We start from the raw sequence: 27,357 nt of genomic DNA, 5'->3' as shown, positions 1-27,357 counted from the left end.
GTTCACCCAGGAGTCTTCAAAAATGAAAATGTCCATCGGACATCATTTATTATTATTACCTAAGGTCTGATATAATCGTGCGCTAGTTTCCTTTATTCGGTACGGTTGCTCGTTATCTAGGCGATAGTCAAGTATGATACACGTTACATTCAAATTATCATTCTAGTTATATTGACAGCAGACTAATCTAAAGTGACATTCTTCTTATGACTTCTTTCTCTGCTCTCCCCTCATATATAAAACGGTGTATACATGAATAATTTGTCGGTCACGGTCGCCTCATATAACTCGTATATACTCTTAGCGAACTCTTTATTATCCAAAATTAATTAATTTGATTTATAAATCTTCAGACGCAAAATATTTATTCATCATTTAGAATGTAATATCATTCCTCAATTATAATAAAAGAAATTTATGAAAATTTTCTTAATTTTTACAAAAGTTTCAATCTTTTTGAACACCTTTTAGCTATTTTTTTTTAAGAAAGGACAATATTTATTTTTATAAATTTATTTTCTACATAAAAAAAATTTGTCTTGAGGTAAATTAATTTGTTCAAGTTTATATCATCATTAAGTGAAATTTCCTCAACATACATACATTGCAGATAAGATTTGTTATCAGATAAAATTTGTATCTTAGAGAGGCCCCTGCAAGATTAATACATATAATATATTACATTATTTTATAATTATTCATCTCTCAATTCCGGACAATCAAGAGTTCATCGAGTTCCGGTCGCACTCGCATGCATAATAAGCAGAATAACAATGGAAAAGGCTACTTAATAAAATGATTTTTTTCGTTGATATCAGCAAATTAAAGAAATTCGTGACAGTTGTCTGAATCAAAGAAAGAGAAAGATAGAAATGGAGACAGAGCGCGATAATATGAGAGAGGATAATTTAACTTACATCAAAATAACGCATTATAGATACATTCTTTCCTTATCATCATCTTATGATACAAAATAGTCGAATTTAAATGATTTTAGTAGACGCGGGTTAAAAAAAAAATACGTGATTACCAATGTACTCCCATGTACTAAAATTAACGTCGTAAGAATACCGACAGGTAGTAGTAATGATGGCATCCTATTAACGAAATTAACGGCTCGTTTTTTTTTTTCACTTCGCTCGTGTGCGACAATTTTTTTTTACATAATAACAAACAAATTACTAAAACGTTTCTCGAGGGATCAGTAATATTTAAGCCCATACAATGTCGTCGTATTCACACGATAATGCGTTATAGATTAGCTTAAAAAATTGCAAATTTGTCCAAGGGTCTTTAATTTTCCTTACGTTTTACGAGAGGCCATTTAATCCTAATTTACATTTCGTCGCTCAGAGCAGGTAACGATATCCACAATATCCGGGTATCGCCTTTACAATCGTTACGCTTAATCATACGATATAAAGAACAGATAATTTATTAGGAACGTGTTTTATTATCAAAAATCACTACGATCGTCGTTATACTGTCCACAGATATATTATAAATTAATCCAGCGAGGCGTGACAAATTAATCTGCATATAGCATGACCTCTTTCATTCGTACATGATGAATGCTCATTAAATTATTATCGTTAATTATATCAAATCAATTAAATCGGATAAAGTGCTACTAGATAAAAATACGCTATGACGCTTTAGCGGAATGAAAATAAAATTTGACGCAGACATGCGTTATCGTTATTTTATAAATATAAAATTACAGTACGCGCAAAATAATACAACTGACAAGTTCTCAGGCCTTTAAAAGTTAGCTGAAAAAAATTGCTGAAATAAAGGGTCGAATGCTTGAAGGGATTTCGGGGATATCTTTGCGTACGAGGTATTCTTCTACAAACACAATTGTTACATTATTGGACAAATAAAAAATTCGATTTTCCTAAAATTACCACCCCGAAACCTCGACCCTTATAGTAAGAGTTGCAGTCAATAATTACAGTCGAACAACGAGTTTGCTCGTTTACGTTTGAAAATTCTTATAATTACATACGGACATGATAATAGCGATAAAATAATGGAAAAAGATATTTCAAGATTCTCTGCGTACACGTAGAAGTTTTTTTTCTCTCTTGTTTTACAAACATATGTACAGTAAAATCGCAAAGCCTCGACGAAACCAGAGTACACATACGCGTGATATTAAGGAAGACGCTTCCAGACAATTTTGATTCAAACGGAAGCTCTAAGTTCTTCGCCTATGAAATATTATCTCGGAATACACGGAATTGCTGCGGGAGGGCACATCACCAAAAGTCGCTTCTCTTCGATTGCTTTAACTAAATTATTTGGCAACCACAATTAGTAATTTGGCGAATTAGAACTGCATTATTGGAAAAATTGATTTCTCGTTTATAAAAAATATCTTTATGCGATGACTGTGTATGTGTGTGTGTGTGTGTGTGTGTGTAAAATAGTAAAATAATAATAACTTCAGAACAGCGCGGCCTGTATCTCCTGCAGCAATTTTTGACAAACTACTTAGAATTACTAACAATTTATAATTATATTCGTTACACTTCGCTCTGGTCTTATCAAATTTCTACAATTCTTCTCATTTATATATAGTTCCTTTTTGACATAGGTATACATAAATATACAAAAGTATTTTCAGAAAAAGGGCGCGCGCTTACGTTAACGCAAAGTATTCGCTCGTGAACATTCTAGTATATTTGTCTCAAGTTTTGACGAGGACGCTCTCTTATTAAGCCATGTGCTACCGTAAATTTGACCATCGGATCACAGTTTTGATAGAGATAGTGAGGTAATCAAAATAGAAGCTTTTCCCAAAAATATGTTTTTTATGTGGGATATTAATTGAAAAACGTGTCGTGTTGCACGAGGGGATAATTTGTATTATCGCTATCGATCGCTATGACACCACATTCTTATTAGTCTTTTATATTTTCCTTTATCAGTAGATTAGCTTCTCTATTCAATTTTCGAAATATTTTTTAATGGTAGAATTTTTATTATATACTCTATTATGTCTATATGTGGTATAAAATACGTAGATATAGACATAATTGAGTTCAAAGATAATTGATTATAATCAAAAATTTTTGACTTTATACAATAAAAGTTAATATACAAAAAAATTTATATTCGCATAAGTAATTAATAAGTAATTGTGTTATGTGTGTGTACATGATGTTACAGATATATGTATATTCTTGTACGTGAAAGGGAAAGCTTTTAAAATCTGTTTAAGAGCAGCAAAGATATAGATTTCTCTCAGTTTATATGATAAAATAAAGTATGTTAGGCATCTACGATGGTATTAAAACATTTTCAATTAACTGTTACATACAAAGGAGCAAAAAATTTTATCATAAATGGATCGGACAAGAGAATCACGGAAATTTGAGATATTTCTGTAATAAATTTAACAACTAAACGTCTATCGTACATTGCGGATATATTTCTTTTTATCTTATAGGACAATGCAAGGACGATTGATAATTGTAAAATGTGTGCAAGTCATTTCAGCGTGATCCTCTCTCGATATATGTTATTATGTCTTTAAGTCATAAATCATTCGCGAAAAAGTACGCAATAAACGAACAAAAAGTTTTCGAATTTTAACAACGAATACGAATATTCGTTGCTTCAAGAGATCCGTGTGTTAAATTGTAATATTAATAAAATAAATTTGACATTCTCACTGTTCGTTCGTTCATTATTATACATTCGCTTAAAGAAGTTCAACAATTGTAACAATACTGTTTACGCGTGAAACGATTGCGCTTACTCTAGCGAATATACAGAATACTGAAGAGTGACGTTCCAGTTTTAATAAAACTATTTAGGATGAGTTCTCTCTATCAATAAATATTAAGAAAAAAAAAAGAAAAAAATTGTGAATTTTTTCCAAAAGATTTTGAAAAAAGCTTTAAAACTCTTGAAGAAAAATTTAAAGATAATCTTCATTTTTAATTTTATATATTTTTTCTCCTAATCAAAATTTAAAGAATTCGTCGATTCTTGAAACGAAAAATTTTTCTTTTTTTTTCACAATATAGAAAGAGAGAACAAAATATGCCATTCTGTAGCAAATCTTACGATGCTGCATTATGTGCTGACTATGCTTCATATTTTTAACTTATTATTAAGTGATAATTTAATCCGTGACTCACCGGTTTTTTGAGCGCATATATCATCACATTTTCTCTCTAATTTTCAACCATATTACTACAACTTATCTCTTACATTATAACATAATTATTTGCTGTTTTTTTACATTATAAAAAAACTGCAAACAAAGATATATAACGCAGAGTGTTGATAAATTAATTGTTGGGTATAAGTCACGGCTTAGACAGCTCTATTCTAATCCCGATAAACTGAAAACAAAGATAGGAAATTCAGCGCATAAAGTTTCTAATCTAATCGAAAAAATACTGTAACAGGTATTATAATTATATAAAAGTAAAATTATATAATTGTGTACCTTTATTTTTTACAAGTTAATTAGTAAAATAGAGAAATATTCCCAATTTCGAATTCCATACAAAATTCGAGCATCGAGTTTTTTAACAATCATGTAGACTTAATGTGACATGTCTTATAATACTCCGCGAAAATGTAATAAATGTAATTTCGTATAAAAAAAATTATTTTTCGAAGAATCTTCAAACCGTTTATTTCCTTCATGATAAGCTATAAAATTTTTTTTAAAATTGTGCAAAGGAAGATGATGCGTAGCCCCACCACTCCAATAACTTGGTGACGAGTTTGCAAATAAAAATGCAACAATAATTAAATGACAATAAAAAAAAGCAATACTCGTGAAACAATTGCAAGAAGAATCATCTATCGATGCTCTCGAGAGGGTATCCAAATAACAGCTTTGAAAATATACATATACCGTGACTGTACTTTATAGCACACAAGTCACCAATTATGAATATATGGAGCTATCAATGTACAATGTATTCGTTTGGTGATCCTTGATACTTAAAAGTAGCGATGGTGCGGGATCGCTTTAACAAGTGGGGATATAAAAATTAATGTATATATATATATATATATATATATATATATTTATATGTATAGGTAATATCTAGCTCGGCTACTTGTCATTACAAACTAGTAACTATTCATCAACTAATATATTCATATAATTCGCGGCCTCTTAAAATTATAAAACGGATTAGTCTGCCCGTCGATATTCACTATTATTATTGCAGCTCCAGCGAGTTATATAGGTATGCCGCACTACTCTTTCGCCGCTGTTATCGTGGTCGTTGTTATCATCATCTCGGTAATGCGATGCTTTCTGATCCCGAATGACTGGACGGAAGAGGGCTCGCACAGATCGCGATGTCGTTCCGTTCCACGTTATCCGCAATTAAGCGCCGTTGAAAATTCTCTGTTCACATATATCCATGTTCTCGCGTTCGTATTTGTCGGATAAATAATGTTTGCAGTCGAAATTGAATAAAGATTTCAATACTAAGATTTTTAAACACAATTTTACAATTTACACGCGATTAATTTATAATCATTGACATTACGTGTGAATCGGAAGGGCCGAGGTTTGGGCATTGTATGGACAATTATTTCTTTTTCCTTTCATTTGTAATTGAATTTCTGATTTACGGAAAAAAAAGCTTAATACCTCATACTTGCGCTTTTTATCGCCGAAATACACGCCGCCGCAATTCTCTGTTACAATCATTCAATCAGTACATTGTGTCGTCGATCTAATCGCAAAATTTGTCAAAACTATTGCACAATGCCATTCACGTTATGAAATGTTGGCAAATAGTCTAGCAATTTTGTTTTTAAGGACAAATCAACGATTATTACACACATAAGAGAGAATGATACGATTATACAATTACATTTCCCGTTTCGTTTTAAAAAACTAATATATATATATATGAGATACACCGCGCGATACGATTCAATTATTCTTCCACCTTTTTCGAAAGACAAAATATAAAGGTAGACGTGTTTTTCTCTATTACTTCACAAAGAGACTTCGTTGATCTTGGCGGTTGGGGAATCGTCCGATTATATTACGAGCCGAACTCTTCCGAGGACACATTCCACGAAATTTTTCACTCGCGTAAATGTCGCAGAGTCTTTCTGTCCATTTTTTTCCATTTTTTTCGAATTTTTTCCATATCTATATCCAAACTACTGATAGCCACCAAATATTCTTCCATAAAATTCGAGTCATCGCACGCGAGAAAAAAAAAGAGACGCACTGCTCGATCACTCATGCTGGACTCACCTGATTCTTTTAAGATACAGTCCGTATATATCCTCAATATCATACATTCATAGATTTCGCTTTTTTCAAGATTAATATCCATTAAAAAAAAAAGATTAGAAAAGTTAACCTCTTTACCAGCTCCTGAAAGGTATTCTCTAGCTGAATCATTTAGGCTCTGGGAAGGCCACCTGACACTTGTAGACCTCGTCGAGCATCACTTGACCTTGCCCTTGGCTGACGGTGACGGGAGTGGTCGCGTTCACAACCACGACTTGGCCTTGTTGTGCCTGCTGCGGCTGTTGCTGCTGCTGCGGCTGTTGTTGTTGACTACTTGCGTTGGCTTGCTGTGCGTTAGCCGGATTATTAGCGTTCTGATTTCGCGCTGTCTGACCGTACTTTTCGTGAATCGCACGGTGACGCTTGAGCGCGAAACGATCGGAAAATCCGATCTCACATATATCACACCTGAGGGAACAAAGAATTCAATTTCTTGTGCAATCGAAAATACAAACAAATATAATTTAATAATCCAAATTTCGAGTAAAACGCGAGTTTACCTGTGTGGCTTTTCACCGGTATGAACTTTTGCGTGATTTTTGAGGTGCGTGGCTTGATTGAAAGCGGAACCGCAAATGTTACACCTGTATGGCTTTTCGCCAGTATGGATCCTTCTATGATTCCACAGCGTCGAGTGTCTGGCGAATGTCTTTTCGCAAACCTCACACTGATACGGCCGTTCGCCGGAATGAATTCGCTCATGATTCTTCAAATGCGGGCTTTGCGAAAATTGCATGCCGCACACGCTGCATTTGAACGGCTTCTCGCCGGTATGAACTCGTCCGTGATTTTTCAAATAGGCGGCTAAAGCGGGAAAAAGAAGCGCGATAACAATTTTTGTCATAAAATAAACTTATATAAGGTGATTAGTCATTACACATGGAAACGAGTTTGTATACCTCATTATCATTTGCGGTTTTACACAATTCTTTATTTACTTACCCTTTGCAAATGCTAAACCACAAACTTCACATTTAAATGGTTTGTCTCCCGAGTGAAGTCTCTTGTGGGACCAGAGTGAAGAATATCGAGAAAATGTACCATCGCAAACGTTACAGTGAAATGGTTTTTCCGCCTGATTTTGACTGTTTTGCTTGCCACCTGAAATTGAAAATATAGACAAGACTTTAGTTTTCCTCAAAGGGCCAGTTCTACAAAAAAGTGATAAGCTCGAAGTTTATTTGTGAAAAATCTATCAATCTACGCGATGCGAGTTTATTTATGATACTAATATTTATTTTTTTCTTATACAAAAAAGGGATAATGTATACATATGGAATATGAAATCACAAAATGAAATAATTAAATGTAACAATTGTTGTGTGAAACAATTCGATCATGCAGGCTGTTGTAAAAGTTAGTGCACTATAAGAAAATTTGAATGTCACAAACGATATGAAACTCTGCGGCTTTGTTTCTATCACGCGTTTGTGAAAAATGATCTCTAATAAATAGGCCGTATCGCGAAAGAATTGAAAGAATCGTAAACGGCTGAACGGAAATTTAACAGTATTAATAGCTTATCGTATATATGAAAAACATTACAATGCAATATAAATTTATAAAACTGTCCCTTAGGGGATTTCATTCTGTGCCATCGTCCTTAAATTTAGATGTCAACAGTTCTACTAAAAAAGAAAAGAAAAACTAACAAAAAATAAAAAAAAATCACAACCAGTTTGAAATCTGTCATAGCAATAGTAAATAAAACACATATTAAAAAAGAATGAAATAAAAAAAGCAACAAAAATATATATTTTTCATCTACAAAAATATACATGCAAGCAAAAGTAAAGTAATACTAAAGAAAAATAAATAACATCAGACTCGATGTTTAGAAAATATTAATTTTAGATTCATCAGTAAACCCTTCATTTCTTTGATATATTTATTGAAAATGCTCGAAAGTTTTCATCTTGAGTATTTTTAATAAATATGTCTAGTAAAAAAGTTCTCTTTGATTGATTTAAATTAATATTTTTTAAATGTCAAGTTTCAAAGTCGGTGAACTTTGTGTACTCAATATTAAGTTAATTCCAATTAATTTCTTTGTACAATGTTTAATTCAATATTTTTTTTTTATAAAATGTAAATATATCGGCGCGATTTTAGTAAAATATCAATAAATTTGTGCAAATATTAAATATATATCGCGGAGAATGAATTTAAAGTGTCATTATTGAAGAAAGACAATATTACTGAGACATAGTAATCAAAACAGATCCCATACTCTGTTGTGTGTTGACGATAATTATATCCGACTTACTTCCTATGACGATGCGGCCTGTAGCCTTGCAGCCGCCACACTTTGCGAGGGAACTGATTCCAGAATCTAGTTTTTCGTCGTGTTTACCTACCATACATCATCCGATGTACGATCATGATAATAATGAAACGTATGGATGGAAAAAGATGACTAAACAACTGAACAAGATGTTGCTGATACAGATATAATACACATATTTATCATTTATAATCATACACTTGGATCAACATCAAATATAAGAATTTAAATCTAAGTTCAAGAATTTAAAAGGAAAACAGCTTGGTATTTTATCAGCAACATCTTTCTTCGGCCTATCAGCGGTATCAAGTGACATCCAATCAACAATCAAAAGTTGGCAGCACTGATACTTACCAATAAAAATAATCCCTGTGCCATTGCACTTGTGACATTTGGTGACACTGGTAACACCCCTCCGTTTCACAGGATGATGACCAGGTTTGATAGCTACACAAACGAATACATATCTTGATTTTTTAAGTTGCATAAGTTTTGCATGTCCAACTATAAGTGATATTGCAGTGGCAATAATTTGCAATTACAACGAAAGCAAAGTCCACGAATAATTGTGTTCTAAGGCTAGCGCAGTATGAATTATAACGTATTATACTTGTAATGTGATAAAATTTTTAGTAATAATTTTTAATGTAAGATGTCAATTTTAAATTCTTTACATCATATTGTCATTGAAATCAATGATATTACTGTGAGACAAATACACCGTGATTAAAAATAATTGCTAAGGACATACTCTTTTTAACTTTAGTTGGATGATGTTCGCACGGGTCCTCACTGCCACAATCTTCACAGATTTGCACCTTAGGTTTCTGATGCATGTTTGTTTTGTGACTTTTTAATTCTCCTGGTAATGCAAAACACGCTCCACAAGTGTCACAGGTGTACGGTCTTTCTGGCGTGGTAGCGACAGTCACCGTTGTCGGCCCTTGTACCACAATCTGCTGTGGTTGTTGCGGCAGATTGCTGTTGGGCGTCGAGTTGTGAATCCGTTTATGATGTTGCAGCAGGCTCACATGACCAAAGACCAGTCCGCAAATGTCACACTTGAAGGTCGCATTGGTGGCAGCGGCAATGCTCATCTGATTCAGTAATGTGTTATAACCAACAGGTTGCACATCGAAACGATAACAACCCTTGTCGTCGGCGATTGCACTGATTGTGCTCACCGCGTTTGTTTGAACCTTCTGCAGCATGTTGACGTTGTAGTAGAAGGAGGAAGGGAACTCGGAAGTGGCAGACTGCTGTTGCTGCTGAGACTTGTCCTCCTTCTTGTCCGTGACATACATCTGCTGAGACTGCTGCTGCTGGGACTGTTGACCCTGCGCAGCAGCTTGTTGCTGCTGGATCTGTTGCGGGTCAAACATTGCTGTTTGTTGCTGTACAAAAGAAAAACTATTCAATATGCTTCGTTAATGAGAGAAAAAACAAAAAGTTAATTTTTCTATTATAGTTTTTATTTATTGGGAAAATAAATGAACAAACAAACCTGTCTCTGATCTCCGTAACTCGAATTGCTCTGTTCTGTCTGAGTAAAACTGTTAGTCTGCTCCGTTTGAGTAAACATGGAACACTTCAATGGCTGCTCGATCGGTTGACTCTGTTGGTTCAGAATGACTTGTTAGACAATATTTTAATCTCAAACACACAATAAGAGAGAGAAATTATATTGCGACAAGTTTATGCTTTGCAATATCTCAAATACGAGTCTCAAATGAAAATCACATATTTATAAAATCGAGATAAACCAGCACTTGATCATTGTTCGCAAACACATACGTTGCCTCGCTTATTACGAATTTGCCTTGCACGCGACGCATACCTGCTGTATTTGATCAGGACGGGTTGTGTTCAACCACACCACGTTGTTGCCATTTGATTCTAGGGCCATTGATGTATTGCCTTTGACCCTGCACAATCAATAGGCAGTCGTTGTAAAACTATCGGCTTAAAAGCGAGAACGTGCAAGGTATGCGAAAAGCAACACTAGGAGATTCTACCCTAAGCGAGGACGAACCCCATGATCAAAGCCGCGCCAAGGGTAAGGATGGACGTGACTTTGGCGCGATGGACGCAGCAGGAGAGTGCGATGCGAAGTAGACGAGAGGGAGGAGAATAAATCGAGAAGCGAACGTGAAGGCCGCGTGCCGCGCGTGCCGTTTCGAGACGCGCGCGAAAACGAAGTTACACTGGCGTTCCGACATACTGATAAACATACTCACGTGTGTATAGTCCGACGAGCCGCGGGGTTAAAAGTCCGGCTGCCGAGCGGTAACCGATGATCCTCTAGTTGCCATGACGGCGACGGATGACGCGAAGTGCCCGCGCAGCGGGTTTACCCCGAAGACGATTTCGCGCGTGGGTCTCGGGTCTCGGGTTGGGTTGTGTACGCACGACTTTCGCGATTCAACATCTACGGAGGAAGAAAAAACCGAGTACATAGGAGAAGGAGGAGAAGCAGGAGGAGGAGGGGATGGGTGTTCTCGGGCCTCGAGGCCCCTCGTGTTGTGCCGCGCGCGCGACGCTCTCGTTGCGGAGAGCGCGGTCGGTGGTCGGCGATCGGCGATCAGCGGTCGGTCTCGCGCGAGGTGAGAAATCAATGGCGTTCGGCGAGACGCGTTTCCGACAGACGCTTCCTGCCGGCGTTAGGTCTCGTCATCCGAAAGAAATCGCGACGGCCCGCGTCCGAACGTTCGCTTCTCGTTCGTTTTTCCAACACTCCCGCCTAGCTTAGCTTGGCTTGGCTTGGGTCGGCTTGGGCTAGCTTGGCTTCACTTGGCTTGGCTTGGCTGGTTAAGACTGGGCGCGCTCGCGAGCAACGCTTCGGCACGCGGTCGGTTCGGAACGCGCGCGAATAATCACCTCGTCGTGTAATCACACGCTTGTCAACCAGCAGCAGCAGCAGCAGCAGCAGCGTTGTTGGCCCGCGCAAATCATGGTCGGCTGCGTAGAGCGGCGCGGTTGGCGGTTGCGGCGACTGTAGGTACGAAGCGCGCGGCCGCCGCCGCTCCTCCTCGTCGTGTACGTCGTTTTCTCTCTCTCGCTCCCCTTCACCCTCTGTGTCTTCCCGCTTCCTCTCTCGCTCGCTCTCTCTGTCGCGTTACCGCCGATGGCGGTATTAAACTGCCCGAGCACGGTGTTACACGCGACCGGACACGACTCGTAACGTTTATCCGTCACACGGGCTAGGCCAGGGCGCGATTATGGCGTATCGTGCGTGCGACGCGTTAACGAATCTTCACGGTGGCCATTACACGCGCGACGAGGACAACAATGGGCGACACGGAAAGCGCGCTGTCCTGTTCTCCCCGTCTTCCCTCCTGCTCCTCACCCCCTCCTCATTCCCTCTGCCTCTGATGCTGCCTTTTTACGAAGCGTTTGCGGGCGCCTACCGTTAGCGCAGCCGTTGCTCCCGCCAAGGTCGCTGTTCCGGCGACGCTCGTGCTCGTGCTCGTGATACACACAGTCGCGGCCGAAAGCCGAAAGAGAGAAAACACGGGCTCGAGAGAAAGACGCTCCGTGGATCGCGAAGCCTTCCACGCCGATTGACCAATCGACGCGCGCGTCACGTACGGCGACGCGCCGGCCAATCAGCGCGCGCATTACCGCGCGCCGATTGGTCGACGTCGTTAAGGGCCTACGTTCACGGAGCGTCTTTCTTCGGATATCCCTTTCTTTCTCGATACTGTACGTGTTACGTTTCTTGCTTGTGAATTGTGAACGTTGTAAAGCGGAATACGAGTTATGTACTTGAAATTTGAAAGAAAAAGTGATGGAAGAAGAAAATTAGAAGAGAGTGCAAAGTGTTTGAACTTCTAAAGGGATGAATCTCTTTTATCTTTGCAAGAGTTGTTCATATCGAAGCGTTCTTCTTTATACAGGTTTGTTTTCTTTCAAATTTTCTACATTTACGATTTTATTTATTTCTTTATTTGAAGAATACGAATATACATATCTCTTTTTTACTTTGTTTGGATAAATTTTTGATGGTTTGATAAATCAACTGATAATAGAAACTCTTTTTTTTTTTTTTTTTTGTGATTCTTTCAAATTGTTTCATTATACTTTGTATTAATGGCCATGTTTAACTAAACACAAATACTTGGAAACGTTTGGTTGATTAATCAAGAGAAAAAGGAGCAAAGATTTCTTTAGTCTTAAATTAATCAGACGCTTTTAATCTTTGCGTTTTTAAATTTTAGCGCCAAGTTGAACATAGCCAATGACTGCTGAGGTGTTAGAATCACGCGAATAAAGCTTCAAATGTAGTTGCAAGTAATTGTAAGATGCAACAACAGATGGAGTTAGTATTCACTAATTAATCTAGTGTTAATTGAATCGTTTCCGTCTTATTTATACTTTGTCATATTACGTTGCATACAGGTAATCTTATATATCTTATATTGAAATCGAATATTTTTATTATCACTATTTTCTCATCTCTTACCATAAAAGAATTTGTAAAACGATTTTTTATATACAAGATAGACGGCATTTTTCAGCGAGTACCACAGGCGACACAGTGCAATCCATTAGTGTGAGGAAGACCATATCAGTATGTCTCACTCACACTAATGGACACTGTATTACAGTGTGTCTTGCTGGGAAGCATTCAAAGTAATTTTCTTAATTATATATTTTTATATAATTAAACACAATTATTTATTATTTTAATTATTACTATTCTCAATACTGCAATTTATTATTACAATTTATATTATAATAATATAATACTGTAATTGTAATAATTTTTTTTTTAATTTAATCTTTTTTTTCAACATAAATATATTTAAAAATTCTATCTTTTTATATCCTTAATCTACTAAATCTATAAATAATTGTTTTTTTTTCTTTTTTCGAATTAATTAATGATATTGATTCTCATCTTTTCAAATTAATTAATTCGTATTTTAAATGCATTTATTTATTTTATTGAGATAATCCTTTATTTAGATATAAATTTACAAAAATAAAATTATTATTAAACAAAATATTTAATAATTAAGTTTTTTAAATAATTTTTAATTATGTATTCTATTTTGTATCATATATATATATATATATATATCATAAATAAAAACAATTTATAATTTATTATTATTTTTATCAAAAAAAAAGATTAATTAAAACTTTAATTTAATAATAATAATTTAATAATAATACTTTTATTTTTGTAATTTTACACCTGAATAAAGGATTATTTTGGAATTAAAATAAATTATACATTTAGTGAAATCTGAAACGCTTTTATTAATTTAATAAAGCATATTATTAATGTTTTTATTTTTATTTTGTTTTGATATTTTAATAATTTAATTTTAATTATTTAATTACAGTATTATATTATTGTTGCTTTCATTATTCTCATTACTGTAAACAAATTATAATTATCAAAGTATAAAAGTGTTTTAAAATATTTTCAAAATGAAAGGAATAATGATAATTCTGAATGTAATATTTTTTAAATTGAAACAAGTCATAATCGAGAATGAAATTGTACCTGAACTCAGATTTTATGATGCCACATTTTAGAGTATAACCGATTCATGTGCCGCAAGACGCGTTATTTTTATCACGAAGACGACGACACTTTATTTTTCCTCTTTTTATCGATGTTGATGATTTTAGCAACGGTTTATTTTAGACATGCTTTTCGCGGTTCATCTTTTGTTTCTTAAATCTCGGAAATGATGTAAAACCTGATAAAAATGCTAAAAGTTAAAGTATGCTCATTTAAATATTAAATTTAGCGATTACTCTTTGGATTCTGGAATAAATATAGTTAATCGTCATTGAAAAAAAATATGCATTTATAAATAAACGTTCTGATCTTCTGCGTCTTCGCGTCGGATATTTCTTGAATCATTCTTTATTTCGAGTCTTTGTGTTCGTATGTCACCAAGTCAGAGATTTTTTATTTTTACCAAAATTTTTACAAGAAATCTACGAAAGTCCACAGAGACTTGTAATGTTTTGTAAATAAAAAAAATTGTGTATTTAGAGAAAAAATTGCGCGTCACAGAATTATTTTCATAAAGAATGATTTTTTTTAAAAGAATGATAATCGCTTATAATCTGTACATAATATATAAGACGACATTTTTGAACAAATTGACAAAGATGATGATTCTTTATTTTCTTTATTTGGAATGCATTTATTTATTTATTATTTATGCCTACACTCTTGATGCACACTTTGTTGTACATACACATATAATAATCATGCAGCGTTACGAGCCTCCAAGAATATTAGAATGTGAGAAAGCAATAATATATACGTTCTGTCTAAAAAATGTAAAGTAAAGAAAGTATGCTACATATGCAACATGGTATGCAACAATAGTTACATCTGTCTGACTATAGTTTCGCATTTCTACTGCGAAATAAATGAAGCGAAGATAAGTGGAGGGATACCCCAGAAGTACTGTAATTCAGTTTCAGAACAAGGCGCTTTCAATATGGTATCAGAGGAAGGACACCCAGGGGGTTTTAGTCGATAAGAATCCGGCATAACCTTTGGGTTTCACCCCAGATACTGAGAAAATTTATGAAGGTTTTTCTCCGTAAAAAAAAAAAATAAAATTAAACTAAAAAAAAGTAAAAATAAACGGAGATGCGTCGCGTACATCTTTTTATGCTTGGTGATCTTTACTTCTGGTTCGAGTCTTTAATATTGAAAAGAGAAAATTTATAGTCGATTTTTTATTCATTTTTTATTTCCCTCTATACACATGATTTCTTAAATTGTTTTTCAATTCGTGATAAATTAAAGTAATTTCACGATATTTTTCACACACTGTAGAAAGAGAGAAAAAGGGTTCACATTTATCATATACTATAAATTACAAGTATTGAAAGGTGACGAAGTCCATTTACTAAAGATGATTATAGTAATACGGAGTGTTCATTTCTTAATTTGTATTATTTTTTAACGACAAATTTCTTGGAAGTTTTATGCAACACCGTATACAGCAGAATAAAATGTTCCATTTGGCAAATTTGTTTCTTTCTCGGAAAATTGTCGGAGATGAGAGCTGAAACAGCAGAAGAATCAGCGCGTATTCTCGATGAAATTTTATAAAGTGATAAAAATACATCGTCTGTCTCTCTCTCTCTCTCTCTTTCTCTCTCTGTCCCTCTCTCTCCCTCTCTCTCTCTCTTTCTGTTTCTTGTGAGAAAGCAATTTGCAATCGTATAATAGTTCTTGAATATATAATGAAGACTAATGTAAATTTATACCAATTTTATTTTAAGATACCGTATAAAGAAGCATGTATAATAATATATATATGTTTATTTTTGTTTAATTTAATTTATTTAATTTAAGATATTACTAGACTTTTGTGATAAACAAATTTTAGAGTCTTGTAATAAATTAATTTTAGAATCTTATAATAAACTTTCAGCTTCCTGATCAGGAATTAAAGTGAAGAATTCTACAAATATCCATTCTGCATGTCGAGGATTTAATAGATTTGGAAACGCGCGAAAAGATGCAAAATTGCATTCGAATCCACTTTTTTCCTTTTTGGCTGGGTGCGTCTGTTATTATGGTTGAACTCGATAAAAGGTACGTCAGTTTTATCGTAAAAATATTTGATATTCATTTTTAGTGTTTTATATATGGATATTCGGCGGCAGGTGTATTTAACAGATGAATTATTCTCGTTACTCTTCAAGATGAAATTATTCTTTCCCATTCAATTAACGTTATTTATTATACTCGAGAAAATACAAAAGCCTTTTTATTTCGCTTTTCGTGAATCATTTATCTATTTCCAAAAATAAATATTCATCGTTAGTTTTTTTCTTTGAAATGACATTGATCGTCATAAGTGATCTCGATGAGTCACTTTCTCTGGTGTCATTTTCGTCTCAAGTCTCCAGACATCTTCCATGTTTACTGGCAAGCATTCGTGTTAATCTTCCGGTGGTTATTTCTACAAATATAAATGATGAGCACAAGCTCGATAGAGATTATGATTCATTTTGAATGGTTGTTTTGTATGTCGAACGATATTACTGGCAATCCGTAGTGTAATTTTATTAATCATGCAAAAAGATGTGGCAATCAATTGATTGTAAGTCTATGCATGTATTTAAAATATCATTGGTCAATTTTTTTATGAAATTAAATGCATCCCAAATCGAAAGTTGTTTTTCGAACATTTTGAATTTTTTTACAGCTCAACTATTGTCTTGAAATCTAACAAAAATTAATTTTTATAATCTATACTTTTTTAATTATCTTTATAGCTTCAATAGAGTAATTAACTTCATCAATTTTTCAATAACAGTAAATTCTATAATAAAATGTCATTAAAATGCGTAAAATAAAAATTGTTTATTTAAAAGTGATTGTTCCGATATATTAAATAACTAAAAATTTCAAAATATTTGATATTTTTTTAAATATAAAATTAATAATGGAAATTTATAGAAGAATTTATAACAGTAAAAAATATATATGTACCTTTTATGGATGTACTTATAATTTCATTAAAATGTCGTTTTAGTACGAAAAACCGTGTGAAACGATTTGATCGATTCATTATTACTACCTGTCATTATATTTAGAAATGAAAGAAAAGCTTAATTAAAACTTGATATACATTGTCATTAAATTATGATCTTGCTGAATTGCGTTCATATGTTCACACACTATCAGAAAGATTTGTATCGGAAACGTAATTGATATGAAAAGTCGACATTTGATAAAACATTAAATAATATATTGCTTTCCTCTTATTGCACCAAGTTTACTCAATTCTATAAAAATTAGCGTAATTATTAATAATTACAGATTAGCAATTTGTGCATTAATTCCGCCTATTATTTTCTCGTTTATTTTTTTATTTTAGCTTTTCATTTTTAAAGACAATAAGATAATTGTTTTCTACGCGTAAATAGTCCATGTAGTCGGGAATGTTTTTCAGTTACGTTGAACAAATATAAAGAGGTTGGGATATTACGTTTTTATTCAATTAAAGTGCTAACTGTGCAAAAAAAATAAAAGAATATTCTTTTACATTACAGCAAAATGTCCAGCTGACATACATATAAACGTTTCTATTGTGTAAGAATCATTCGGACAAAAGACCAGTTGAAATCGATACAATGGCGTGTGTCAGTAGAATGGTAAAGTGTATTCCTTTCTCACTCGGCATCTAGAAGTATTCGCAAGTCCTTTCTTCCGTTGACGCGAAAGGATTCGATCAACCCCGTACAACCGCGAATTTCATTAATTAAATTTAATACTTATGCATCTATAACATCAAGAAACATTTTCATATAAAAGTATTAAAAACATTAAATTAAATGAAAGTTCTTGTGCATATTTAAAGTTTTTTTACAAGTTTTATCAAATTTTTGAACATTATTGTTAAGGGAATTATAATTTGTTTGCAAAAATATTAATTAATAGAGTAACTATAAATACGGTTAGGAATTTAAGGGAAGTTCGTAGTTTATATTATATATTATTTTCGAGCTTTATATATACATATATATGCAGTTAATACGGCCCTGCGGTCCGTAGCGCCGGTTTCAAAGCTACCCGAGTTCCGGCATCGAATATGCTCCTCAGTCGGCGTCGCGACGCTGCCATTGAAGGCACGTAGGAGATGATAACGTTAAGCATCTTGGCAGCATCCGCTCTTATCTAGTCGGACAAAAAGTTATAATCAAAATATAATTATTACGTCTTGCAATCATTTCCGATTTGATCCAAGTTTTTGAACGAATTAACCAAAAAAAATAAAAAATTACACAACGACAAACTTGCAGATTAATCTGTTAGAATGTATCGTGATGAGGTATTAAAGAATAACAGCATCATAGAGATAAGAAAGTGTGTTAAGGGAACCATCTCGGAAACTTCGGAGAATCTTGAACGTCTCCCATATCAGGGTGACACGCGTTATTAAATCGTCATTGCATCATTTCCGGATCACAGACCTCGCCGGGATGATAGAATAATTTAAGACGTTCAACCTGTTTTTTTCGCGTAGGTGGCTTTTTTCATATGCTGTGGAAAGGAATAGCGCGAAGCAAGAAAAAATATTTTCTTTGCACTTCGATCGGCGTCAAATTACTAACGAAGGCGCGGATTGTCGAAGGAAATCGAAAGAGATACGTGTTGAGAAAGTGAGAAGGGACATCTTTCTCGTCGGAGCAAATACGCGACGACAACCTCCCTCAGTAATTTTCTCTCGTTCCTCGTGAATAACTTGATTACGCGAAGAGAAGAGAATGACTATTTTTATGTAGTTTTATTTGGAAAGTAAAAAGAATTTTATTTAAAAAAATATAAGGATAAAAAATATATATAATAAAATATATTAAAGTAAAATAAAATAATTTCAAATAAATAAAGCTTAATATAAAAATAAATATCGCATGGGAGAGCATGTATGTGTGTTGATAGTGTACATAAATTTTTAAGTAAAAATTGTGTAAAACGTGTTTAAACATGTGAAAATTGCTACGAAAAAGTGGAGTTATTTGTTTAGTGAAAAAGTGATGATTAATCTTTTAATGCAATTTTCTGCAGCAGACAAGAGAACTTGATAGAAAATACCATATCAAGAAATTAGTCTTTATCAGACTGAAAAGAGAAAAAATTGAGAGAAGACGGCATCGTCTTGCGTCGTTAAGAAAAAAAACGAGTTCATTTGCTCGCCGCTGGTTGATGATAAATCGATAGCAATAGTCGATTGGTTGCGAAAGGGATGAAAGATCGCTTTTACGGATGCAGTATCTTTTATGACGGTTTTGTCGATAAATGTGAGGTTTTACATATTTAACTCACCATCGCAATCGCACCTTTTTATAAATTAAAACTGTAAATCACGACAATAAATTGAATTATTACGCGTTTGTTTTTGCACTGTCACACTTGATTAATTACGTATAAAATTAGTTTGCTTATACAACCAGTAATTTTTTTAAAATAGTTTTATGTTAGACTTAGAGGAAAAAAATTTTGTTAAATGCACATATTTCGGTCTGTGATGATAAATTAAATTCATTGTGAGAAATAGATTTTTTCAAATTTAATAAATTATTTCCAATTAAATAATTTTGATCAAATATCGGGAAATGTCATTATCTGTTATATTGAGTGGTTCGCACATACTCGTATTAAAATTTCGAGTTTTTTCTAATTATATTAAACTTTTAATTATATTTTTTATAATAAAAACGTAAATGTTTACATGAATTTTCTTTTAATATTGAAATGTACACAACGTACGGAAAATATCAGAAGAGATTTTCAATGTGACAGTATTTACTCTATATAACGTTTCATTGCTGACGTTCTGTACAAGGCATCGTGATATCGTTTATGTTATTTAATGCATTGAATTTTAAATGTCAAAGTATATGTAGAGTACCGCTTTAACTGTAAATCACGTAGTGTGTTCTTGCTTAACATATTTCTGTATAATTTACATATTTATGCGTGTATACTAGTTACTTAATTACGTTTGTGTAACACTGTAATTATAAATGCGGATGTTGCAGTTGTAGAATACACTCTTCCATCATCCGTTATATCGAGTGGTTCGCACATATTCATACTATCTATTGCTAGAATATCATCCAGGGTCGTCGACCTTACGGCTAGTGTTATGTCGTCCGAATAATTTTAGATAGAAACAGGATTCGGATTATAGGCGAGAGTGCAAATTCGAAATCATAAACAAAATACCTGGCGCGGTCAAGATCAATAAGTATTCTACAATTGGCACAGTTCTTCCTGAGTAGCGTTTGCGCGTTAATTAACTTTGAAATTAATATTTTTTTGCAAATAACTATTGACTATTAGAAAAGATATCTCTCGAATGTCTGTAATAATATTCTTTGAACATTTAAATTATTTCTTTGAATATTTAATTTAATATTTTTTAAAGAATGTTTTGATTATAATAGAAGCAAAAAGCTATGAAAATTAAAAAAAAAAGCACTTTACATTTATACTGTATGAAAAACCTAATAAATAGATACAAATTATAAAAAGAATTAAAGCATTAAAAAATAATGTAAAATAATTTTTTTAATTCTTAAATTAAAATTAAATAGTATCAAAACTTTTTGATGGTGACTGCCTCCTAAAAATCAACTGTAAGAAATGAAATAAAAAAACGTAAGCGAGTGTTAAATCTAATTTAAGTTTTGCACAAAAGTTTATTAGAATTTTATAAACATATGCAAAAATTTTTATTTAGTTGGCAATGTTTTTTTCTTGATAAATTTATCAATAAGTGCTAAAAAATGATTTTTTATAAGAATTAGTATATATAATTATATAGTATATATTTTATAAGAATTAGTATAGTAGTAATAACAACTGACTTGAAATTTAAATATTAATTTCCAAATCGCGTTAAGTTACAATTGTGTTTACGTTTTGTACAAATATTTAGAAGAAATAATAGACAGTCTACGAAATTTTCATGCTTTTGTCAATTAATTTATAATATATAAATTAATATATTAATTTTATTCTCTTATAATATGTACAATAATTAATAATTAATTTTCTTATATGTATGTAATATAATATTATATTATATTACCTTACATTATATTATATATTTTTATTCTAATTTTTTAATTTAAAGACTATACTTTTATAAAGTAAAAATTCTACGAGTATCACTGTTAATATCTCAGAAATAAAGAGCAAGCCTTTTTAATTAAAGTTTATTACGGCGATCGACTTATTATTTTCGATATTGCTTTTATTTGAAAAACTTTTTTTATTGTATATAATATTTTAAGCGAGTTACAGTTTTTTAGTTAAATATTAATGATTTTTTGCAACCGGTTTGGAAGCCGCGAATAATCTCTTTCGTAAAGTTGTCGAAAAGCACTGCGATTACCACACGGTCTCTTTACGAGATAAATCTTTCTCATAGAATTTCGCTCTCAAAGCTTGCCAACATTCTTCCAGCTATTTATATATGCACTCAAATAAAATTCATAGATCTGTGAAATAGTAAACGGGACAAAAAGGGGACAAAGTGACACGAGTCATTAATATGTTTGATAAATTTATACGCGGGTGTAAGTAATGCAATCACGCTTGTTGAATGATTTGGCGTAAACACTCTAAGATCCTTATCTATTTGTATATGTCTTCACATAAAATCGGGCCACGGGACATATTCGTGTTCCTTACAGACGGCGAAGATTAAATCGAGAAGTGAACTTAAATGCAACAGGAAGCTCAAACCGTTCCTCGGATATTCATCTTTCAAGAATGTCGGACGATTATTTCTTCTCGTGACAGATCCCCTGTCGAAGGTGATTAGATGACTAGAGAGGATTGCTCGTAGAAAATCATCGCAAATTGAAACGCGTAGGTACGTTTAAGTGTTTAAGTGTTTAAATGTTTCGCTTGCACGTCGGAGGTTGAGAATCACAGAGCAACGCAAACAGCACCCACTGTAAAGATGTCGAGCTCGCCGCGAGTACGAAAAATGCCGCCTAGGCCAAAGATTATACTCCCGATTCCGGGACAATACTATGCTCCGCAGACAGCGACTGGAATGAGTATGGGTTACGTACCGACGCCATATGGACAAACACCGATCCCCATGACGCCAGTTTCCGGTCAACCGCAGATGATCTACCACAATCGGGCCAGCGAGTTCGTTTTCAAGGGTATCAAGGGTCTGACCAAGTCTGGACTCAGCGTGGGAGAGAAGAGTGCCTTTTGGCTTTACGAAAAGGTAAGAATTGAAAGAAAGGTATTCTTTTTTTAGATACTATCAATGTCGAATAGAGTTAACATGAGGATTTTTTAAGAATTATCAAGAAAGAAAAATTAGCATTGATTTATTACCGTATTGACGTATATATGTATAAGCACTACGTTATTATTTTTTTAATTGTGTTAATGCACCTAATAATAAACGTTTCGTGCAGGTCAGTTCCTGGAGCAGAAGATGGTTCACGCATATTTTTTTATTCCTTATCGTGTTTCTATACAGCGTCGTCGGAGCTATGATCTTCGTTACAGTTGAGGGCACAAATGAGGATTCTGGTCGATTTGATATCTGGAAAAAGAGGTAAGTTAGAATTAAAATAAATATAGAATAAAATTCATAATCTCAATTTTATAAAATTGTCAGCATCAAAAAACAATAAAATACAATTTTAAATTTGCGTTAATCGGCTTAAAAATCAACAATAAAGCACGAATCAACAATAAAGCACGTGCTTATCAGGTACTTATTTATATTGTTACTTTTTAAGCCGATTAACGTGATTTTAATATCGTGTTTTATCGATTAATTATACTTGTACAATTTTAATATTACATATTTTATCAATTAATTATCCTTTTTTAATACAAGACATTATTTTTAACGAAAGTTCCTGAATACTAAAATTAATGTTGAGAATAAAACTAGCAAAGTTTCAAGATTTTTATATGTCATTATGTGAGCTTTATTACTTTTTCTTTATTAAAATATAATTATGGACGTGTGCCGAAGGATGCAGTGGACTGTATTAAAAGAGATCATTGAGAATCTTATAAAAATGTGAGATAATTGAACGAGTCAAAAGTGAATCTTTTGCGATATAAAAAGCTATTGTTATTCAGTACGTGCTAACGATACATCGGGTGACTTTCCGCAACGTAATATCCGACAATTAATGTGTGCGGAAATTTTAATCTGATCCTTATTGGTCACGTAACAAGCCAAGGTGAGCGAACGCGACAGTTGCTGCGGTTTCAATTCAATCTCGTAGTCGATAACATTATTCCTGATTCCCATCCAACCCCGCTAATAGCTCTACACCTATAGTTTTGTACAATCGTTCGCCATACAAATTAGTATTGGATTTTGTGGTTAATCGCATAAAATTATCTGCAAAACTCCTTTGATCTCGTTTTAACACTATTATATGATTTCTATATTCCAGAAAACCCTTTTGTCGTTTTTCTGGATCAATTTCGCAAGTTGAAAGTTTATTTTTCAATGATAGAATGAATGCATTAAAGGTCCATTTTTTTTCTGTGACTCGATAATTCGATAAAATTTTTCATTTCTGTGAAAAATGCGAATATATGTATTCTCCATGAAAGTTATTGTCTTTCTATTACATTTATTTTTGTGATAATTTTTTAACCTGCGACGCACTTGTCATGAAATAATAAATTAAACATTTACATGACACACTTTTACGTTATACTGTCCTATCACGTCAGGGAGCATTATTTTGCGCTTTTTTTTACCCGTGAAATAATTTTTGCCGTAATTTTCTATTTATAAAATCGATTGCGACTTTGGCGACCTTGGTATGAAGGCCAGGTCAACTGCGAGAGGTCGACAGCTTAGCTATAAGAAATTGCCTTTGCGTGACAGATACAATAAGACGGTGTGTAGCGTAGACTGACTAGATATTTGGCAATTGTAGATAATATATTTACGTACGTACGATATTAGGAAATAAGATGAAGGAAGGTTGTCGAGAAATTGTTATTTCTGAATGAAGATGAGACTAGGGTCAAGTCTTTCGTCAGAAGAAATTATAGTCAAGGAGTAAAGACTGCTATAATCGCGTGACAGCGAAATAGATATTATTCTATATTCGGCAGCCTAAATTTAATCAAAAATAATCTAAAGCATTTGGAAATAATAATTCTTTAATATTATTAATAATTATAGAATACGCGTATCTCTCGGGACTGTTTTATTTGAGTAAAGAACAAATTTAGAAAGCTTCTCCTAAAATTAACCCTCGGAATCAAGGAGTGGTTAAGAACGATTCTGTCTTTTCAGTGATAATAAACGCTATTATGTCAGATTGGAATAGAACTCTGTTATTGGTCAGACGTGCCTTATTTATTGGATACTAATTTAATCCGAGAATTTTAATTAATATCACTCTGACGACTTTCTATATCAAAAGAAAAGTTTTATCTTGTTTTGACGAGTAAACACGACAAAGTTTATGCCGTGATTTTATTGAAAATGTGCAGATAAAACATATTGATTGCAAAAACAAAGTTTGTTCTCAATTTTCACGCACTTTCTCTCTCTCTCTCTCTCTCTCTCTCTCTCTCTCTCTCTCTCTCTCTCTCTCTCTCTCTCTCTCTCTCTCTCTCTCTCTCTCTCTCTCTCTCTCTCAAAGGTTTTACAAATTAAAAACCAGTCATTCTCAATAATCAAATTTATACACGTGAAGAAGATAACTTATTGGTTATTAAATTTACTCAGTAATAAACCTGGTAACATAAATTTCTACAAAATAAATTGCTAAACATTGTATCGTAACAAGTAATCTAAAAAAAAAAGAGAAAAAAATAATTTAAATATTATTATTTAATTAATATTAAATGCACAAACAATTTTTTTTATAACAAGATAAACTGTAAACGTTTGCCAATTTGTATTTTTATATTATTTTTTGTGACTTTTGTACTAATTTTAAGTATTACAACATGTAAAATAATTGATAATTTGAAATCAAATCAAACTTTTAGTTTGTGCCATTTTAAGTGCCTTTTATTTGATAGAAACAACACGCTTGAGGTGATCCGAGGATTTTGCGACGACTCGGTCTTGGCATCAGATCTAAATCTTTGGAAAGGACGAGCAAAAGCCGAGCTAATGGAGTACGAGAAAGATCTATATGAGTTTTTCCAACGAGGTTTGACGGACCGCGGTCAGAAAGTATGGACATTCTGGAATGCCGTGTTCTACTGTGGCACGATTTACACGACCATCGGTGAGTAGAATATTTCTAGTCCCGTTTGATCTAATCGCTCATTGGCAGTTCGCCACTTTAGCAATTAACTAGCAATCCCGGTCGTGACAAAATTAACAAAATACGTTTGACATTATACAAACGTAGTTTGTTAATTTTAATAGAAACGATTCTCCAATATACTCTTACATATGTAAGATTATTAATAATATTATCGCTATATCGAATAATAAATTCATCTTCACATTTCTGTCAAAATATTCTTAATACACACATATGTGTATACACATATGAGGCTTACGGAATGTATATTTTCCTTGGCGAAAAACAAACCTAATCTTGACTCGCATAAAGAAATAGATGGAAGGATATTTATGTGATATATGCCTCTTGAAAAATGGAGCAGTTTTTGTACGAGACATATCTTCGGACACGTCAAGAGCAGGAAAGCCGAGTGGGCCGAGCGAAACACGATTATTATGATAATCACAATTTCTGACAGAACATTTTATAACTATATTTCAACTTGCGTCCCGCTCGTAAAAAGCTCGCGGAAGTTATTTTTATTTATCTTTGCGTGCCTTGATGAGATAGGATTTATTTATCTTGCATTGCCTTACCAAGCGAATGACAGAATGCTCGCAGATAAACTATGTATGGAAGGAACTTGTGTATTGCACTACGTGCATCAATAATGCCGTATGTGCAGCACGATTGATTTCAATTTTAGTGCTCTATTGCTTTTACGTAGGTTTATAGCATATCTAAAGCTCTGGGTTATGCATTGATTTAAATGCAAACCTGTTGAATTCCTTTTGTGTAAAGATGATTTCATTATATTATCAATGAAACGCATTAATAGAAAAAATTCTCTTTCGCGTATCAATGTTTTATACAAACAGAGATAGGAATTATTGCTTTCTTATTTATAACGCGAGCAGAATTAATATTTTTGCATAAGAAGAATATTAAATTTTCAACATTTTTTTTATTAATGCAGGTATTATAAACTAGTTACGAGAAATAAGATACCAATATAAAACTCGATATACTTTACCTATTTATAAATTAATTATAGTTATTATTTATTTTATATGAAATAAAATGAATCAACATAAAATGTATTAAAATATAATACATTTTCGCAGATTTTTTTTTGTGAAAAATTCGCTATCGACTATGTGACCCAGTTTAGTACGTGCTCTCTGCAATTTTTACTCTTTTGCGCAAAAATATATGTAATATATGTGCACGTGAGCTATATAGTACGTTATATTCAACTGTGACAAATATTCATTGACACATTACAGTTTTACAAATGTCAATATTTATTAAAATGTAATCATTTTCATTACAGAGAATTTGAATAGATATTGATAGATTTTAATAGATACTGAAAATTTGCATTGAAAATGATATTCCACTAACATTTTAATCATGAGAGCAATTATAACAAATAAAACGTAAAATAAACAACAATTATTTATTTGTATTTATTTTAATTTTATATATCTGTTTTTGGTGGAATTGTTTTACAAATTGTTAAAATTTTTCATACTATCGAGAGTTAGATTCTTTATAGTAGTGACAATCTAAAATTATAATTTTATATTTTTCTATTTTTTAGTTTTCCTTTTATTTTTTTCTCTTTGTTCTTTATTTTTATTTACTTTTGTTTTATTTTTTTTTCTCTTTGTTCTTTATTCTTATTTATTTTTGTTTTATTTTGTCTTATCTATGCTGTATTGATTTCTAATTGTATCAAAGGGATTTGTATCTCCGTTTAATAAATAAATAAATAAATAAATAAATATTACATGAAAGTTAAAAATAACACGCAGTATTAAAAAACCTTACATAAGTTGGTTACAGGAATATTGATTTTTTGTGATTTTTGACGGATGCACAAACACATATACGTGTCATTTATATACGCTCGAATAAATGCATATATCTACGTACAAAGTTGTTTGACGCTAACAAATCAATAAAACTGAATAAAAAGTCCAATTAATCTTATTCTGTATATAGAAGA

At 32.9% G+C, this 27,357-nt stretch overlaps 2 protein-coding genes across 7 annotated transcripts; one reads left to right on the top strand and one right to left on the bottom strand.

The window, feature by feature from the left end:
- Nucleotides 1-15: 15 nt before the first annotated feature.
- On the bottom strand, nt 16-12,082 carry LOC140671609 (uncharacterized). 6 transcript variants are annotated; one of them, XM_072903041.1, is made up of 9 exons: nt 11,457-12,082; nt 10,417-10,504; nt 10,084-10,194; nt 9,331-9,973; nt 8,934-9,026; nt 8,562-8,648; nt 7,238-7,396; nt 6,796-7,099; nt 16-6,703 (listed from the first exon to the last, which is right to left on the bottom strand). In XM_072903041.1, exons 2-9 carry the CDS (start codon nt 10,483-10,485, stop codon nt 6,403-6,405), a joined length of 1,767 nt encoding a protein of 588 aa, XP_072759142.1. In that variant the 5' UTR covers nt 10,486-10,504; nt 11,457-12,082; the 3' UTR covers nt 16-6,402. The 6 variants fall into 6 exon arrangements, with proteins under 6 accessions (XP_072759142.1, XP_072759143.1, XP_072759144.1 ...); XM_072903042.1 differs by lacking the exon at nt 11,457-12,082 and adding an exon at nt 10,817-11,450; XM_072903043.1 differs by lacking the exon at nt 11,457-12,082 and adding an exon at nt 10,595-10,682.
- Nucleotides 12,083-18,417: 6,335 nt separating this feature from the next.
- Nucleotides 18,418-26,096, top strand: LOC140671672 (uncharacterized). Its single transcript, XM_072903175.1, has 5 exons — nt 18,418-19,379; nt 21,518-22,333; nt 22,530-22,672; nt 25,132-25,343; nt 25,957-26,096. Exons 2-5 carry the CDS (start codon nt 22,055-22,057, stop codon nt 26,079-26,081), a joined length of 759 nt encoding a protein of 252 aa, XP_072759276.1. The 5' UTR covers nt 18,418-19,379; nt 21,518-22,054; the 3' UTR covers nt 26,082-26,096.
- The last annotated feature ends 1,261 nt before the right edge of the window (nt 26,097-27,357 follow it).

The sequence above is a fragment of the Anoplolepis gracilipes genome, chromosome 12 (assembly GCF_047496725.1).
Source record: "Anoplolepis gracilipes chromosome 12, ASM4749672v1, whole genome shotgun sequence".
Lineage (NCBI taxonomy): Eukaryota > Metazoa > Arthropoda > Insecta > Hymenoptera > Formicidae > Anoplolepis > Anoplolepis gracilipes.
The sequence above is the reverse complement of the archived record's forward strand: the minus strand, read 5'-3'. Positions and strand labels throughout refer to the sequence as shown.